Source organism: Myxocyprinus asiaticus, chromosome 4 (assembly GCF_019703515.2).
Source record: "Myxocyprinus asiaticus isolate MX2 ecotype Aquarium Trade chromosome 4, UBuf_Myxa_2, whole genome shotgun sequence".
Classification (NCBI taxonomy): Eukaryota; Metazoa; Chordata; class Actinopteri; order Cypriniformes; family Catostomidae; genus Myxocyprinus; species Myxocyprinus asiaticus.
The window spans coordinates 14,344,828-14,363,378 of NC_059347.1; the positions used below are offsets into that span (position 1 = coordinate 14,344,828).

Here is an 18,551-nt window from a genome sequence, read left to right on the forward strand (position 1 = left end):
TGATAATCATTCAGTATCATGGTATCAAAGTGTGCATAATATTATGATCCGATACTATTATTGTACTTTACAATTATGATACAGTACTTTTTGTTAGAGCAATTATATCAGTTACACTTTAATTGGGTTATAATTTTATTTCAAATGGGTAAGCAGGTAAGGTTACTTTAAAGGTGCTCTCAGTAACTTTTGTGTTTGTGTCATCTTGCACTTACTGTGACAACTAGCGGCTTGCATGCAAACTCATTCAAAATCAATAGTTTTCAGTTTCAGATGCCATTGCAGTAATTTACTATTCACAGTCAGCTGTGAATACTTTAATACACGAATGAAAGTGTCAAATAACAGGGCGGTTACTGAGGTTAAGCAAGTATTGCTCGGCTAATCATGTGAATTTAACATGGCAGCCCCCATGAGGGGGACCCTCTCCATGTACAATAAAACAGCTTTTAACAGGTTACTGATATGACTGGAGTCTTTATCTCATGTGTGTGGTTATGATTTCATACATCTATTGCAAAAGTACAATTCATTTCTTTAGGAGTAAAACTTTTTTAAAGAGGACAAAAATTACTGAGTGCACCTTTAATAACACCACAAGCATGAGTGTGTTGTGTTGCACCAGCTCAGTTCTGCGTTCCGTCGGTTGACGCCACGCGCGGGCAGTAGAAACATGGCGTCGAAGACAGTCCGTCAACGCAACAGACGGGGAAGCAAACAAGATGCCAACGTGAACAACACACCAAGCACTGACAACCGAACAACAAAAGACGATAAATGTGCCGAAGACAATGCGTCTAGTGACCCACGAAATGAGTAAGTAACCGGTTCGTGCGCTCTGTTGTTGAGGCTGTCTGGATATACTTTAATAAAGGATAGTAAACACATGCAGGGTTCATAACCTGTCCAAACAGAGGCAAAAATACGAAAATGTACTATGCACTTAATTTGCATTGGTCCTTGTGACACGTATAAGCCAGCTTCTTTGTAACATGACGCTTTTCATTCATTCACTGCGAGACTGACACCGGTATGTATAAAAACACTGATCTGCGTCCTGTTTCGGAATAAAAAGGTGTTGAGTATGTATTTAGTGATGCAGCACTAGGAAATATTTGCCTGTTGCATATAAATACATTTTATGCTGTGCATCATCATTAGCTACCTACTCCGACACACTTAAGGTTGACATTCACGCATGTCCAATGTCATAATCTTCTTACATTGTGCAGTTACACACCATTGTTATTGTTGTAGTGTTGTTATTTGGCATTTTTATGCAAATCTCTATTAAGCTTGTGGATGAGTTATTTTTATTTTTTCAAATGATATAGTTTAAAATAAACAAAAAATTGACAAGCTTGTATAATAATCCTGTGCTCTGTCCCCCTATTGCTTATTAGTTTGCTCCCAGATAAGCACATTACCTCCTATACCCCTCCTCTATATTACAGGTCATCCAGTAAGGCAGGGCAGGTGTGGGCTCCTGAGGGCTCCACAGCCTTCAAGTGCCTGGTCTCAGCACGCTTCTGTGCGGCGTTACTCAGTAACATCTCTGACTGTGATGAAACCTACAATTACTGGGAGCCAGTGAGTTGCACGTGTTCTTAGTTCACTGTTTACACTTCATTTGTAACACTGTTTTTGCCCTGAAATGCCCAGCAAAGGTAATGATCACACTGAGTCTGTCCAGATGCAGTTCTTCGCACTATGAACTTAAAGGGATAGTTCTCGCAAAAATGAAAATTCTCTCATCATTTACTCTCCCTCATGCCATCCCAGATGTGTATGACTTTCTTTCTTCTGCTGAACACATACAAAGATATTTGGAAGAATATCTCAGCTCTGTAGGTCCATGCAATGCAAGTGAATGCGTGCTAACATTCTGAAGCTCCAAAATTCACAAACACATCATAAGTGTGGTTAATAAAAGTGGTTAAACCTAGGCCTTCTGAAGTGATGTGTGAAATGGGTGAGAAACAGTAAAAATTTCCGCCTTGACTTTCAACATCTTTTTCTTTTGGTGATTCACATTCTTTGTGCATATCGCCACCTACTGGGCAGGGAGGAGAATTTATGATAAAGACTCAAATATTGTTCTGTTTCTCACCTACACCTGTCATATCACTTCTGTAGACATGGATTAAACCACTGGAGTCTTATAGATTACTTTTATGATGACTTTATGTGCATTTTGGAGTTAAACATTTTGGCACCCATTTACTTGCATTGTCTGGACCTACAGAGCTGAAATATTCTTCTAAAAATCTTCATTTGTGTTCTGTTGAAGAAAGAAAGTCATACACATCGGGATTGGCATGAGGGTCGGTAAATAATGAGATAATTTTCAGCTTTGTTTCTCCTAAAAGTGTAAACGCTGTATCTTTTTGGCACTTTCAACTTTTCAACTTTCAACACGTCCAGCACGACACAACAACAATGTGCCTGTTTACATGCACACCAATATGCTGATTACTCACAAAAATCAGCTTTCTTAAAAATCAGACAAAGCAAGAAGTCCGCGTTTACATGACATTTGAAATAATCACGTTATTCTCCGCTTTTGACGTCAAACTGTAAAGGGGCATGCGCACAAATTATGTGCACATTGGATAAGCAATGCGAAATCGTCGTAATTGGCAAAAATCTACCCGCGTTGATCAGTTTATTCTTACACCGTTTATGACCTTACACTGATAAAGGAACGTCCTTTTATGCATTAACATGAACACACATGTGGTCGGCTTATTAATTATAATCGGTGTAAGAACATTCATGTAATGAATCAATGCTCATTGACTCAACTAATGGCGTGAGTTGGAGGTGGGACAATCTGTTTGTCGACCAATGGAAGACAGCGGATGTATTTGTAAAGATGTTTGAAGACACTGTTATTTTTGCAGTTCTGTTCAGTGGTGCTAGTGGAACAGAAATAACAATCTTTAGCTTTATTAAAAATAATCATTTTACAATTTGTTAACAATGCTGGTTTTTAACTGTAATACAATGACTATAGTAAAAGTTAAATGTCCTGGTAATGAGAATCAACCTATAAGTGGACCTCAGGAAAAACATACAGTATGTTAAAAAAAAATGTTATATGAGCCTCGAATCACTGGGCCATATAAATGAATATAAACATTGTTCATGAGACAACTATACATTTTAGATTAAAAAAAAAGTTACATATTCTTAAAAACTGATTTTCTCTATCTCTCTTTTTTTTTTTTTTTTTTTTTGCTGGCCAGACTCACTACCTGCTGTACGGAACAGGGATGCAGACATGGGAGTATTCTCCAGCCTACGCTATTCGTTCCTACGCATATCTGTGGCTCCATGCCCTTCCTGCCTGCTTTCATGCCAAAATATTACAAACCAACAAGGTAAACTAGCCCCAAAAAGCATTGATTACCACTTTTGAGCAACAGTATATTTCTATGACCAGTGCGGTAACTATTAAACCTCACTGGAATGTCAAAATCTAAAATCCGAAAGGACCTTATCTCTAAAAAGCTTTGGTTCTGGTCATAAAACCTGAAGGAACTTACGTATACATCACAATCACAGCCACTACAGTGGCATTTTGGTCATTATTGGCTTTTTTGGGGTACAACATCTTACATTTTTCCCTAAATGACTCCAAACTGTAATATTGTTGCATTTCTCACAAAGCGAAGAATATTAATGAAATAAATTGGTATAGGACCATTTATTATATACACAGGTATGCCTGCATTTACTGGTTACCTGTGTTTCTTCATCTGAGAACCAAGCTGACATGTCAACTCATTTGTTGTTATTCTGATTCTACCCCCCCCACCCCATTCAGGTCCTTGTGTTTTACTTCCTGCGCTGCATGCTAGCGTTTATATGTTGTGTGTGTGAGCTCTACTTCCACAAGTGAGTGCAGCATATTACATCTCCATTTGGCTAAAGTAGGTGAAATTCCCATCGTGATGCAATGAAAGTGGCTTACATATCTAATGTCATGGGTCTTGCGCAGGGCCGTGTGTAAGAAGTTTGGCCTGCATGTGGGGCGTCTTCTGTTGGCATTCCTTGTCTTGAGTGCTGGAATGTTCTGCTCCTCTGCAGGTTAGTCAAAACTAAATAATAATGGGTGAAACCTTTCATTTGATTGATCACAAGGAAGTTTAGATTAAAGTTTGTCTTGTTGCTGTTCTGCTCGTTTGACACAGCTATAAGTACAGTGTAACTTTTGTGTGTGTTTGCTTGTATGTTTTTTTTTTTTTCAGCCTTCCTCCCCAGTACCTTTTGTATGTACAGCACCGTGGTAGCCATGACTGGCTGGTTCCAGGGGCACCCCAGTCTGGCTGTTTTGGGTATTGCAGCAGGAGCCATATTGGGCTGGCCCTTCAGTGTCCTGCTGGGGTAAGTGACATTTAATATTTTATTGTACAGTTTACTAAACTATTTTATGAAAGACTTGGAAAACACTTGGGTAACAAGAATAGTCTGGATCTGTTATCAGCCAACAAGATAAACTAGGGCTTTGTTGACTTATTGCAGGATACCCATTGCCTTTGACCTACTGTTACTGAAGAAGAAGTGGAAGAGTTTCATCACATGGACTCTGTTGGCGCTGCTGCTCTTTCTGGTTAGGAAACACATTGATTTGCCATTCCATTTAGTTTGCAGAATACCATTTTAAAATCAAGAATATCCAGAAACAAGGCATGATACTGACGTGATAAATCTGATTCTTTTTTCCCACCCTGTAGGTCCCTGTTGTTGTGGTTGACAGCTACTACTATGGGAAGCTAGTGATTGCTCCTCTGAATATAATAATGTATAATGTATTTACCCATCATGGACCAGATCTCTATGGTAAATCTCAAACAATGTATATTTTTATTTAAATTAGCACAGTGCAGAATATTGGATTTCAACTTTCAAACTTAATGTTTGGTGTAATTAATGTTTGGTAACGTTAGATTGCAGAAATGATCAGTCAGTTTATACTTAAGGTTTTTCTTTCTTACAGGCACAGAGCCATGGCATTACTACTTTGTGAATGGTTTTCTGAATTTCAACATTGTATTTGTGTTGGCCATGGTTTCTCTTCCTCTCACTGCACTTATGGAGGCACTGCTTCAAAGATTCAATGGTAAGAATGTAGTATTGTTTTTTAAATTTATGTAAAAACTTGCCCTCTTCCCACAATGTGAGTGTGATGTGCTTACGGTTTGCCAAACACGCTTATAAAAATGCTTATTTCTATTATTGCATGTGTTGCAGTACAGAACCTGGGCCGGCCATACTGGTTAACCCTGTCACCAATGTACCTATGGATGCTGGTGTTCTTCACTCGTCCACATAAAGAGGAGCGTTTTTTGTTTCCCATCTACCCTCTCATCTGTCTGTGCGGGGCTGTGGCGCTCTCCTCACTTCAGGTTAGAATTCTTGGACTGAAATGTAGATGAGTCTGGTAGTTAGGCATTTGCTAAGCCTGATACAAATGTGTTACAGGCTATGACCTTTAGACATGTCATAGTTAACACTGACCACATAGTTAACATCATCTTCTACCCTTAAAAAATAAAGCATTGTGGCAGTAACATAACAGGGACGGAATCACATGGTAATACCATGGTACTTTGATATGAACCATGGTACTGATTGATTACCTCATGCATTCTTTAAAGTTAGTGGTAGACCGATATATCGGTGTTACCAATTAATTAGTGCCATATCTATGCCGATAGTTGTTTTTATTTTAAAAAAATGTGTATTCCTCCATGTTGCTTTGTGGCCTGCGCTGGAGGATTCTACAGTTAGAACGACTTGATTCTACAGAATAACAGCGACATCTAGAGGTGCAATAAAAACAATCACTGACACCTCGAAGGAATTTGCAGCATCTAAATCTTCATTATTGAAAATATTCATCCATATATGTACTTTTTTAATTCTTCAATGCATGTTTTGTTATAGTGTTTTAAATTTAAGCGAGGGCATTCAAAGAAAAATGCAAACATATAGAAACGTGTGTCAGGCTGCAGATGATGTTTGGACCCCTCAACTTGTTTGGCTGACATGGGACAATGGTAATCAGTACATGGATTCAGAATTTTTCATGCAAAATTTTTATTTTAAAATGGTTGGCAGTGATTGGATGATGCTAGTCATCAGTGTTGGAGGTAACGTGTTAAAAGTAACGTGTGTTACGTTATCAGATTACCTTTTGAGTACCGAGTAAAGTAACGCGATATTTTTTTATTAGATCATAATATCAGAGTTATTTTTTAAAACAAGTAATGCGTTGCTTTTGTACACCTCTCTTTTCCCTGTATTGCGATAAATCAGGAGTAAAAGCATGCAAACTTCGGGGAGGGGACGTAGTGCATGATGGGCATTATATTTCTAGAGAGTGGGAGGCTTGCTTATCAGCGATGCACAATGAAGTTGTAGTATGTGTGTGCATGATGGGCATTGTAGTTCTAGGGAGTATGAGCCATGCTTATCAGTGATGGGCAGAGCACAACATGTCTTCTTTTAGCCTGCCCCGATATTTATGTTTTAAAAACTGCAAAATATTGCTAGTAAAGGAATATAAATCTGAATGCTTCAGTGGAATCCAGTTGTACTCATCATTTGCAGTGGTTGTTTTTTTGTGCACTGGAGCTTACATGAGCAGCCCTCAAACACTTAGCCATTTTTATGACAATCACATCAAGAGTTAAGTGATGTGTCCTCATAAGGCAACATTTAGTCAAAAATGTAACATTTGGGTTTGTGATATTTTGAGTCTTGCGATTGATTCATGTAAGCTGCATTTAAAAGTGTGTAAACAAACATTTTCATGGTATAATATAGCACAGGCATAAGCCCGGAGAAGTCTTCCCGTGGCCACTGCATGATTATACAGTTACATACAATGTGGAATGATCGCTGACTGTTTGTGCATCCGAATTGCTTTGTTTTAAAGCTGCCCGTAACTACTTCTCTAGGATCAATTTTCATCAGAACTGCTCTGTTAAAGCATTTAGCATTCAACATTCGGTTGAGTGAAATGCAATTGATTCATGTGTAAATACATGCTGCATTTAAAAAACAGTAAATGCCTTTAGGCAGAGGGATTATAAGACTAGCCTTCCACTGGCCACGGCATGATACACAGGGTGAAATACTCGCTCAATTCACGGATTTATGCTGCCAATCTGCCCCGTGTTACAGCTCCCCGTAACTAGGTGAATGGGATGAAAAATGCTGACTCTGGATCAGCGGTTACGAGCAATGTACTAAATGGTTTGTGTACGCAGACAAAATGTCTTATTTTCTTTAAATATTCTACATTTTTGTTCTATAATAAACAAGTAATTTGATTTGTGAAACATAACGTTTTTAAGACATTTTGGTAGCATTAAAAACGATTCCATTCAAGTTGTATCACAGGGCTCAACAATAAGGACTGCCCGACGGCCCGGGGCCAGTGTGAGAAAGATTCGGGCCAGTTGCTAGAATTGTCACTTGCCCGATCAGGCCAGTGCTGCATTTATAACATTAGTGCAAGCAAACAACAAGCGAGAGAGCACAAAAATTACACAGAGCGAACGAAGTCTTCTAATCGAGGAGCGAGCGCGAGTATATTTATCTCGACAAAGATGCGCAAATGCATAATATACTGGATGCGCCAAGGCACAGTCGCGTGCACGCACAAGATCGTGCAGACACCGAACACACTCTCCTAGCACTGTCCTTGCTCTTTTCCAAGTGTCTTAGCAGCAACTATTACCAATGTGTAGAAAATAGCAGGAAAAAAACCCACTTAATGAATTTCATGGTGGGATTTAACGTCTTGTGCAACATTTTAAGTATCCCCGCACATTCCGTGTTCACAGTGCGCGAAATCCCCACATTTTTCATTTTTACATGTTGGTGAAAATTTGTAATCCACACATTGGAACACCAGAAATCAACAGTTTCATTCTATAGGACTGAAAATCCATGTCTCTCTGTGCATATGTCTCATCATCATCTCTCTCTATGCAGCGTAGACTGTTTAACATGCATGCGCTCATGTGAAGGGACAGAGCGCTAGTTTTATTCCCACTGTAAAAAAACAAACACATTTTCTCTCATTAATTCGCCTTTAGAGATGATGCGCCGAATGAGACGTAATAAACTTTGTTAAACCCCAGTTATACACGTGTCTGGAAATCACAAGCTGCTCAGTCTCCAAAATGTAAGTATACATTTAATTAGGTAATGTTTCAAAACTTAAACATTACTTCGACATGATAATGGCGTTTGATATGAAAAGAAGCAAGATCACTATGGCTATTATTATCAGAGTTGTTCAGCTGCAGGGTGAAGATGAATATTTGAAACGGTCTACTTCATATCACCCTCATAAAACACCTGTTACATGTCTCATTTCTGGACCATAGAGGTATTTTTGTTTTTGTTCTTTGTATATCAGTCAGTGTTGGTCTTGTTTGGGTTGTCTGATTTCATGTTAAATACACATTGTTAATTCACAGATTAGGCCTAATATCTACCTACTGTATATTACACATCACAACCGATTTAGTAGCAAGTCTGTTCTCTCAGCCAATAATCAAATCTTTAACTCAGTGAATAATCTTTGATCCTTCTTTTGAAAAGTTGCCTCCGCATACGAGACCATCAATCCATGCATCTTATCACGTGGCTTGTTGAGCACGTTACTGCGGAGACATAGTGCGTGTGGAGGCCCACGCTATTCTCCGTGGCATCCACGCACCCCACCGAGAGCGAACCACATTATAGTGACCACAAGGATGTTACCCCATGTGACTCTACCCTCCCTAGCACCGGGCCAATTTGGCTGCTTAGGAGACCTGGCTGGAGTCACTCAGCACGCCCTGTATTCGAACTCGTGACTCCAGGGGTGGTAGTCAGCGTCTTTACTCGCTGAGCTACCCAGGCCCCTGGGAGGCATTGTATTAAAAACATAAGATATGTAAAAAAAATATTTATCTTTGGACATATTTTTTAAAGCCATGATGGTAAAAACAGCTATTTGTCATTTTTGTGTTGGGGCCAGTGAAAATTTTGGCAGGGCCAGTAAAAATCTGAAGCACTAGCCCAACCGGACCAGTAGAAAAAATCCTTAGCATTGAGCCCTGTATCAATTTGTGCGTTTGTAGTAGGCTGTCTGTGGTACGCACCCTGGATCAACTCAAAACAAGCTGCAATGAGATGACTTAAGTGAAAAATATTCATTTATTCATCAGACTTATTCCTTGAACATGTTAGGTTGGCATTCTCCACTGAATTTTATCTTGACTTCTGAAAAACAGCATTGTCGATAGGCACCGCATATGATGACATATATGATGCAGGTTCAGATGTTGAACTTTGCTGCTTTAGGTAAGACAGTGGTTATTCCTCATTATACATGTTGGCTGTCATGTCGATGGAAAAACAAATCATGCATATTCCTGTTATTGAGTCTTTATTATAAATAAGACATGAAGACCTACTGATTGTAGACTTTCTAAATATCTGTTTGTTTAGTGTGTTGTTTTGACGAGTGTTGTACAGTAGCTAGCATGAGTGGCGGTGAGAAAAAAAGTTACGCAAAAGTAACACAGCGCTTTACTTTCCATAAAAAGTAACTTTTTAATTAATTTAGTTACTTTTTTAAGGAGTAATGCAATATTCTAACAAGTTACTTTTAAAAGTAACATTACCCAACACTGCTAGTTATTACTTGGAAGCAGAATTATTTATGCTAATTTCTGATGTAATATCTGTAATGTCTCAAAAACATGAAAAAACAACACTCCTGGAAACATAGTAAACAATTTGATTTAAAAATCAGACTTTCTATAGCTTGGTATTATTTAAAATCTCACAACTTAGTCCCATTGTCCCTATGTGGACATCAATTTTTAGGAAAACGATTTGGTCTTAATTGCTTGTTGTTTTTTTTTTATTTTTTTTTTTTTTTGCGCATGTTTCTTAGGGTCGACTAGTTACAAATCATAAAGGGGAATGGAAAATTCACATAGCAGTCACACTCAGGTCTCTGGAGGTTATAGTGAAAAGCCCAGCATTATGCACCAAATCTTCATTTTTTTCTCTTTATTTTGGGGATTTTGGTTGCACAATAAACTGCATCTGGGATTTTGTTCATTTTGGCCTTGTAGCCTCTATATCTGTGCCCGTCATGGTAAGGAAAGACACAGACATTTTTTTTACATTCAATTAATCTTTTTAAAAAACTGTTCCACTGCAGAATCCACTATCAGACGACCTCTACTTTAAAGAATACTGTGGTGTTTTTCTGGTCTTACCATGGTACTTTTGTTAGTGTGAAAATATCATGGTATTGCTGCCCAAAACATGTTTTTTGGAACTTTTGCATACAGACAGCCGCATAGGTGTCAGAGCATATGAGTTTGATACATTTCCTCCAGTGTTGTGTGAATGAGTTTTCCTTTAAGGCTAAATGAAATCTGAATGTCACGCTTAATTTTCCTCTTTTTTTTTTTTTTTTTTTTTTTTGTGGGGGGGAGTTTTGGTCTGTTTATCCATGTAGAAGTGCTATCACTACATATTCCAGCGTTATCGTCTGGAGCACTACACCATCTCTTCCAACTGGCTGGCTCTCGGCTCCGTGCTGCTGTTTGGAGTGCTCTCGCTGTCCCGTTCCGTGGCACTCTTTAGAGGTACAGACAGTTTGGTTATTCTGTGCAGTCACATGTTCAGTGCATGTGGATAAAACCTTGCAACATCTTTGTTCCTCACAAGGAAAAAACATGGGATTATACTATTAAAATGTATTGTATTAGGATACATTAACATTTCATTATATGGGATAAAAGTCTCATCGACAGTGCAGACACATGTCATTAAGTGGATTACTTGACAACAATAAGCCTTATTATACTGATGACATTTGTTACATCTAAACTTAATGATAGAAATAATAATTTTGTAAGGTTTTTATTGAGGTGGTTTAGGTAAAGTGTTCATTGTTTTTTATACATCTATACTCTTCAAGTCAAACGGAAGTGTACATTTAAAGGAGCGTGACTCAATTAGACCTACATAATTAGTTTACCTTAGATATTATTCTTTTTTTCCATTTTGTCATGTTTAATTTGAATATGAATCAGTGTAACTGCAGAGCCCATATAGTAAGTGGAATGCTTGTTTATTTTGATAAATGTATTTTTTGTGAAATGTTACACATTACCCTTGAGAACTGATCATTAAGCAGTAATGAAAGGGGGCAGTGTGCTTCCAATTTATTCCCTGATTTCTTAAAGGCCATACAGTAGATTTCTTAAGTTTTGGAACCTCTGTTTCTATTTGTTCCTGACTTTGATGCAGTACAACACTTCTTTTGATGTCACTCTCACTCACATGGGGTTGTTTTGTGTTTCAAGGCTATCATGCTCCGCTGGATTTGTACCCAGAGTTTCACCGCATTGCTAAAGACCCCACCATCCACACAGTACCGGACGGTAGAATGGTCAATGTTTGTGTAGGAAAAGAATGGTACCGCTTTCCCAGTAGTTTCCTGCTGCCCAACAAGTGAGTTTGCATTCAGATTGAGACTGATAAATAAACATTCATGATACTAACTGTATTCTATTCTTTCATTGTTCCTTATAATTTACAGCTGGCATTTACAGTTCATTCAGTCAGAGTTCAGGGGTCAGTTACCTAAGCCATATGCCATGGGACCAGATGCCACCTGGATACTCCCACCAGACATGAACGATCAGAACCTTGAGGAGCCATCACAATACGTGAGTGTCCTCTGTACACATACATGTGAGCTTGGGCTTTCTTCATTGTCCCTTTGTCTCATTGCAGGTTTTGGAGCATACTAATTGAGCTAGATGGGTGGAAGGATGATTTATCAAATATAGAGCTCAATACTGTTGTGACAAGAGTGACATTCGTATTCTTCATAGACATTTCTGAAAATTCTTCAATAAAAAGCTCTTTTGTCTGGAACCAAACCAGCCAGCTCTGAGATGAATCACAACATTGCAACAATTGATTTAAAGAAAAAAAAAAGTATTTGAAAATCAGAAAAGACAAAGATTTAGCATCCTTATGAGGGAATTAATGTACTACTCATCCCATAAGCATTGAGATTAATCAAATATGTGTTGAGTTTTTTGTCTTTTTAATGTAGTTTCTTACCAGAAAACACAGCTTCTTACTTTTATGGTCTAATACATCCCATATTAACTAACATTATGTAGGTAGATAGGTAGCTAACTTGTATAACTCACCCTGCTGTGATTCCCATTTCCATGGTCAAAGCAACTTCTCTGATTGGAGGATTTTGCTTAAGGATTGTGGGTAGTGTAGTTTTTGGCCAGTTTTGGTAGTTTTTGGTTATTAAACAGAATTTTACTATATATTATCTAGAGGTAGGTGAAAATCGATATGTTAAAGTATTGCAATATTTTTCCTTGCGATATTGTATCGATATTCGTACAGGAAAAATCGATATTGTTATTTAAATTTTTCCACATTCATTTTATGGTCATGGGGAAAAAACGTTCAGTTACCAAATCGATCTAGTACTTAACATTCCATTAGATGGCACAGTTATTATACTTTATCGCTGAGACATAATGGAACTCACACAACAGGGATAAGTTGTCAACAGCATGGTTGCGTCGGAGACTATTTAAAATCTGCCTTCCTCTTTCAAATCCAGGGTTTGGCAGCATTTTGGTTTGTCCGGGGTTTTTCATGCATAAAAATGTTAATGATATTCATCTCACGTTCGGCGCTTTACATGCACTAAATATGCGGTGCGAGCAATCACAGATCCACTAGCACAAGGAATCCGCTCTGCTTGATTATTTTGAAATGACCCAAAATAAAGGTTTTCCAACATGTCATGTTTGCAGCCTGTGGTTACACAACAACACAGCCCGTGACTATGTAAATGGACTTGACATGCCAATGATGACTTAAAAATTAAAATGAGATCTGTGACGAGGAGGAGGGCGGGGACGGGCCATGACTACGCACGCCCAGCCCCCAATTGGGCTAATCAGCTAAGGAGAGGGTTAAGTGCAGCGGGATGCAGAAGTTCGAGAGAGAGAGAGCCACATGCAGCTGCCGTGTGTGTTTGTGTTGTGTGTCTTTTTGTTTTATTAAATATTACTTTGACTGATCAGCCGGTTCCCGCCACCTCCTTTCCCATTTTAACCTTGTTACACTGGTTCCGAAAACCCAGGAGGAAGGAGGGATGCGCTGTCATGGAGTCCTCACCACTGCCGTCCGCCCAAAGGAGCCGTCCGCGAGGGGAGGAGGGGCTCGCTGCCGGCCGCCTGGAGCGGTGGAGCCACTGCCAGGGGCGGAGGGGCTCCCTACCGGCTGCCAGAAGGCAGAGGGGCGTTCCTTCCGCCAGGGGTCAGAGGACTTGCTCCGATCCGCCTGGGGAGGAGTGGCTGTCGTCCGCCAGAGGGTGGAGGAGTGATCGAGGACCAGGCGACGGCGTGTCTGGGAACCGGCGAGCAAGTTTTTCTCTCTCTCTTCTCTCTCTCTCACTGTTGCTCCGCCTTGCCCTTTCCCTCTCCTCTTTTTTTTGTTTTTTCCCTTCCCTTGTCCCTCTCCCCAGCTCTAGAGAGGCGGAGAAAATCCTGCCGGCAGGCGGGGCCAGAAGGGCATTAAATAAGGTGTTAATTAAGTTTAGTCTGATTTCTCATAGCACCTTAGTTAAAATATGTGTCGAATTCAAAAGCTGCCATATACTTAGATGATGAAAACTCTTATATCCAGTGTAAACAAGAAATGCAATTAATAAGGTTTTATATTAATTAAATGCAATTATGTAATAAACTAACTTCGATCATGTGAATGACCGTATTTTTCAGCCACCACCGAAGACCATTTTTGACCCAGGTAAAACCCTGTTGTCATTTTCATGTCCAAACATTTAGCATGTTTACATGCACGCTCTTACACCGATTATCCTTAATAAGCCGACAACATGGTTATGTAAATGCAATAAATGGCGTCCCTTTATCGGTGTAAGGTCATAAATGGCGTAAGAATAAACCGATCGACACGAGTAGATTTTTGCCCATTACGGCGATTTCGCGTGGCATGCAAACACCTTATCCAGCGTTCTTACTGGCTTATCCAATGTGCGCACGTGTTGAGCGCATGCCTCTTCACGTTTTGACGTCAACAGCAGAGAATAACGTGAATATTTCAAATGTCATGTAAACTTAGATTTCTTGCTTTGTCTGATTTTTTTTTTTTTTTTTTTTTAATCTGATTTTAGAAAGTAATCAGCATATTTGTGTTGCCAAAAACCAAAAAAGCAGCCCAATTTAGAATTTATTTCTGTTTTATTTATTGATACAGTATTCTTTATTGAGAAACTTTCAGTTTTAATTTATTGAAGTTGGTTTTAGGTTGCAAGGACTTGATATTACTATATACTGTATGTTTAGTGAACTTCAAAAAACATTATTCACATCTCAGAAGGCTGTTTTTAAACTATCTCTAAGTTTCATGACTGCAGGACTTAATATGTTATGTTCACCTTTCGGAATGCAAGGTTGAAGTCAAATTAAAATGTAAATGTTCACAAATAAATGGTTACAAACAAATTATTTCAGGCACTTTTATATTAATTTAACAATGCATCTGCAAATATCGCAGTATATCACAGTTTTGAATAGCTATACACCAAAATAAAGAGTTGCAACAATATTGTATTGTGATCTAGATATTGATATTATATCATATCACAAGACACCTTGTGATTCTCACCCCTAATATTATCACATAACAACCTTTTTGCTCAAAGTACGATCTGTTTGAAAAGTTTGTTAAATTGCTCAAAATCCATTTCATTATGGAGATTTTGAATGGGATGTTTGCATTTGTTTAGCTTTGCTGAACACCAGCTCTAATTTGATATTCTAGCCACCAGTACAGAAAACATGTCAAGTTGCTACACAAATAATAATGCTAGAGACACATTATGAATTCCATTTCTGTCTCAACTTATTGTACACAGTCAGTTATGTGTGAATATTAAGATTGATTTTCCTGAAATCAATGTATGTAAACAATGGAGGGCACTAAGACAGCTGGGAGGCAAGAACGGAGGCAGCAAACGTTTTATTTAAAGGAATAGTTTACAAAAATGCAAATGCTGTCATTCACTCACCCTCATGTTTTTCCAAGCCAATATGATTTTCTTTCTTACATGACATGTGGGTGAGTAATTGATGAGAGATGCAGTTTATTGCCTGTCTTTTGCATTTATCACAACATAGATAAGACCGATATATAAGGCCTTCTAATTAATTTCCTCAAACCTAGAGATTAAGAAAGTTAACATCAGTGCTTATATAAGTTTATGACCTTTGACCTGACATATATTGTATCTCTGCATATGTCAGTATTGTAGCTGTATGTGACAAAAATGAGATTTTCAGAGATTGTTGTCTGGCTCTCAGGTGGAACTGAAACAGTGCCATTACTTGGTGGATCTGGCAACAGACACAGAGGCCCCTCGAGAACCACAATACTCCGCTAACAAAGAGGAGTGGAGCATTATCGCTGACAAGCCTTTTTTAGACACTAACAGGCAAGTCTTTATAGGTCTCTAGACACCACTTAGCTTGACATTTTTGGAAATGAATACAAATTTTGCTAAAATGCATAAACATATTGTGGGTAATTCAGAGTAAATTCTTTTTTTTTTTTTCTTCTTTTTTTGTGTAATTCTTTATTAATTTGTGAGTTGTAGAGTTTGTGCTTAACAACTGGAGGGCGCCCTTGTCCTTTTATAGATACAGTACTTGTGGCATCATTGTCAACAAGTGCTCAGTATAAATTGTTGTTTTATCATCCTAAAACAGATTATCCTTGACCCAATTTCAGATCAAGTCAAGCCATTTTTATTTGCATAGTGCTTTTCACAACACACATCGTTTCAAAGCAGCTATACAGAAAATCATGCTTTAACAGAAAATGAAACTGTAATATCTATAAAGTCTTGGAGTCATCATTTTGCAGTTTGTTAAAAATGATTGCAAATTGTGTATAAAAATAAATAAGTAAATAATAATTGTATTTAGAACCCCAGTGAGCAAGCCAAAGGCGACTGTGTCAAGGAACACAAAACTCCATAAGATGTTGGTTAATGGAGAAAAATAACCTTGGGAGAAACCAGGATAACTGTGGGAAGCCAATTCCCCTCTGGCTGTTACAGTAACGGTAATCTCATTAATGATATCTGAGTATCTTTATTAGTGGGTGAAACTGTTATCTGGAGAGCAGGGTGGCTGGTGGCCAATATAATATTACAGTTGAATTCAGAAGTTTACATACACTTAGGTTGAAGTCATTAAAACTCGTTCTTTTTTTAACCACTCCACAGATTTAATATTAGCAAACTATAGTGTTGGCAAGTCGTTTAGGACATCTACTTTGTGCATGACACAAGTCATTTTTCCAACAATTATTTACAGACCAATTGTTTCACTTTTAATTGACTATATCACAATTCCAGTGGGTCAGAAGTTTACATACAATAAGTTAACTGTGCCTTTAAGCAGCTTGGAAAATTCCAGAAAATGATGTCAAGCCTTTTGACAATTAGTCAGTTAGCTTCTGATAATCATGAAATTGTGTCATATTTAAAAAAAATTAAAATAACAAAAGAATGGTTTAAGTGATGTGGTATATGTAAAAGTAACTATAGTACCTTTCTCTAGCCCCCCAGATCATTTTGTTACCAAGTGGCCCTTTGGAAACTCCAAGTGGCTGTTTTAGGTTTTGTCCCTAGTCAGAGAAAAAAGGAACCTAATTTTTTGTTAAATCATCCTCAAATTTGAAACATAACCTCTTTAGACTTGTGGCTTTGAGTACATTGTATTTCTGGATTGCTCTGGCACATTTATTATTGTTTTTTTTTTTTTTAATGATACAATTTTTTTTCTTCACAAAACATTTCCATTACTATATAATTCAGCTTCTCTATTTTTTCTTTTTTTTTCTTTTTTGTTTTAAACTTGTATTAATTCTGAAACTTGGGAAATAAAGCCCCAAGTGTCTTTTTTCTTTTTCAAATGATACCACAACTCTGTCCATTCTTAAAAAGGTTCAGGTATGTCATTTTCATGGTTTGTGCTCAAAAAGGGGAGGTGTATAAACAGGTTTTAAGTAGTTTGGAATGACGTATTTTGTAAACCAGCTTCAGGTAATGCATGTGACCATCCTTGTTTGCAGGAATCTTTGTGTGATGTTCCTGATTGTGGTTCCATTTCCTTTTTTGCATCTCTCCCACACAGGTCCTCTAGATTCTTCAGGGCCTTTTTTATCCCATTTCTGTCTGAGCAGTATACTACTTACAGCAGATATATCATCCTGAAACCACGAAGACCCAAACACACCCGGAAAAGAGGGCAACCCTGATCCGCTGGTCCTGCTACTTTCCATCATTAAATCCCTCCATCAGTCCTCCCAAGATATTCCCCTAAACTCTGCCTGTGCACTTTGTGTGTGTGTGTGAGAGAGAGAGAGAGAGAGAGAGATGTATCTACGCCAGAGTTTGTTTGATGAAATTGTCTATCAAACCATGCAGTGTCGGCCTGTATTTAGGCATCAGTATTGCCACCCATCCAGGACAGTTTTAGCAAAGAGCATGGATGCCTTACCCATTTTTCCAGTAGTGACCAATCGTCTCAACTCTATTTCATTGCCATGCCCTTACACTGCATAAGTAAACACTGATGCCTGCTCGGGCTTCTCTGCATCTTACTGAAGCGTTTCAGAAGATTTCTATTAAGACGACCCTTTAAGGATTACAGTCCCACATTTGAAATGACCGCATCCATTTAAATCTCACCTGGTCTGGGACAATGAACTGTTCTCTGAATGCAGATCCCAAACCATTTTGTTGCCATCCATTCGGAGGAGAAGACATGAACTTCAGTTAATTTATCCTGTTTGAGCAACTGGTCCTGGCCAGCTGCAGCATCTCAGGACAAAGGTTGCACCAAAAAACTTAGTGTTCTCCAGTTGCGTTGTCAGTAAAAGTGGACATTGACTCTGAGGTCAGGTTGCTGACCAGGACAATTGAGTGTTTACATTCCAAATCATGTTTGTCATCTTATTCATATCAGTGTTAACTATGATTGAATCAAATAAAAGAAGGCTGTCTTAATGGGCATGGGTATGCCATTTCAGAGGGTTTATTTCTGAAATAGAGTTTGAACACACTTTACTGAATTAATGTTTGAATCACATAAAACTTACTTGGAAACTTTTAATCGGGCCTTCATCATTTATGTTTGGTACTTTAAAAAAAAAAAAAAAAAATGCCTTTTATGTATAGATTTAACTGTGTTAGCCTTGTTCCAGACCCATACTTTCAACACTGAACTATAAAAAAAAGTTTTATAAAAAAACGAATTATTACAACTTTAAAACCATGATAATATAAACAAAGAGTGAAATAAACACATTTTAATATTTAATGTATCAAAATAATTTCTATAACATTTTCAGAAATTAGGACTGCCCCATAGCTGTGGTGT

The 18,551-nt window shown here is 38.1% G+C and overlaps 1 protein-coding gene across 3 annotated transcripts; it reads left to right on the plus strand.

The window, feature by feature from the left end:
- The first annotated feature begins 652 nt into the window (after positions 1–652).
- LOC127439859 (alpha-1,2-mannosyltransferase ALG9-like) lies at positions 653–18,200 on the plus strand. 3 transcript variants are annotated; one of them, XM_051696126.1, is made up of 15 exons: positions 653–816; positions 1,455–1,590; positions 3,249–3,383; positions 3,830–3,900; positions 4,004–4,092; positions 4,254–4,389; positions 4,528–4,615; positions 4,740–4,845; positions 5,003–5,125; positions 5,257–5,411; positions 10,547–10,676; positions 11,400–11,547; positions 11,636–11,765; positions 15,465–15,595; positions 17,304–18,200. In XM_051696126.1, the coding sequence occupies exons 1-15, from the start codon at positions 674–676 to the stop codon at positions 17,425–17,427; spliced, it is 1,845 nt and encodes a 614-aa protein (XP_051552086.1). In that variant the 5' UTR covers positions 653–673; the 3' UTR covers positions 17,428–18,200. The 3 variants fall into 3 exon arrangements, with proteins under 3 accessions (XP_051552086.1, XP_051552085.1, XP_051552087.1); XM_051696125.1 differs by having other exon boundaries at positions 672–816; positions 11,430–11,547; XM_051696127.1 differs by lacking the exons at positions 653–816; positions 3,830–3,900 and having other exon boundaries at positions 1,461–1,590.
- The last annotated feature ends 351 nt before the right edge of the window (positions 18,201–18,551 follow it).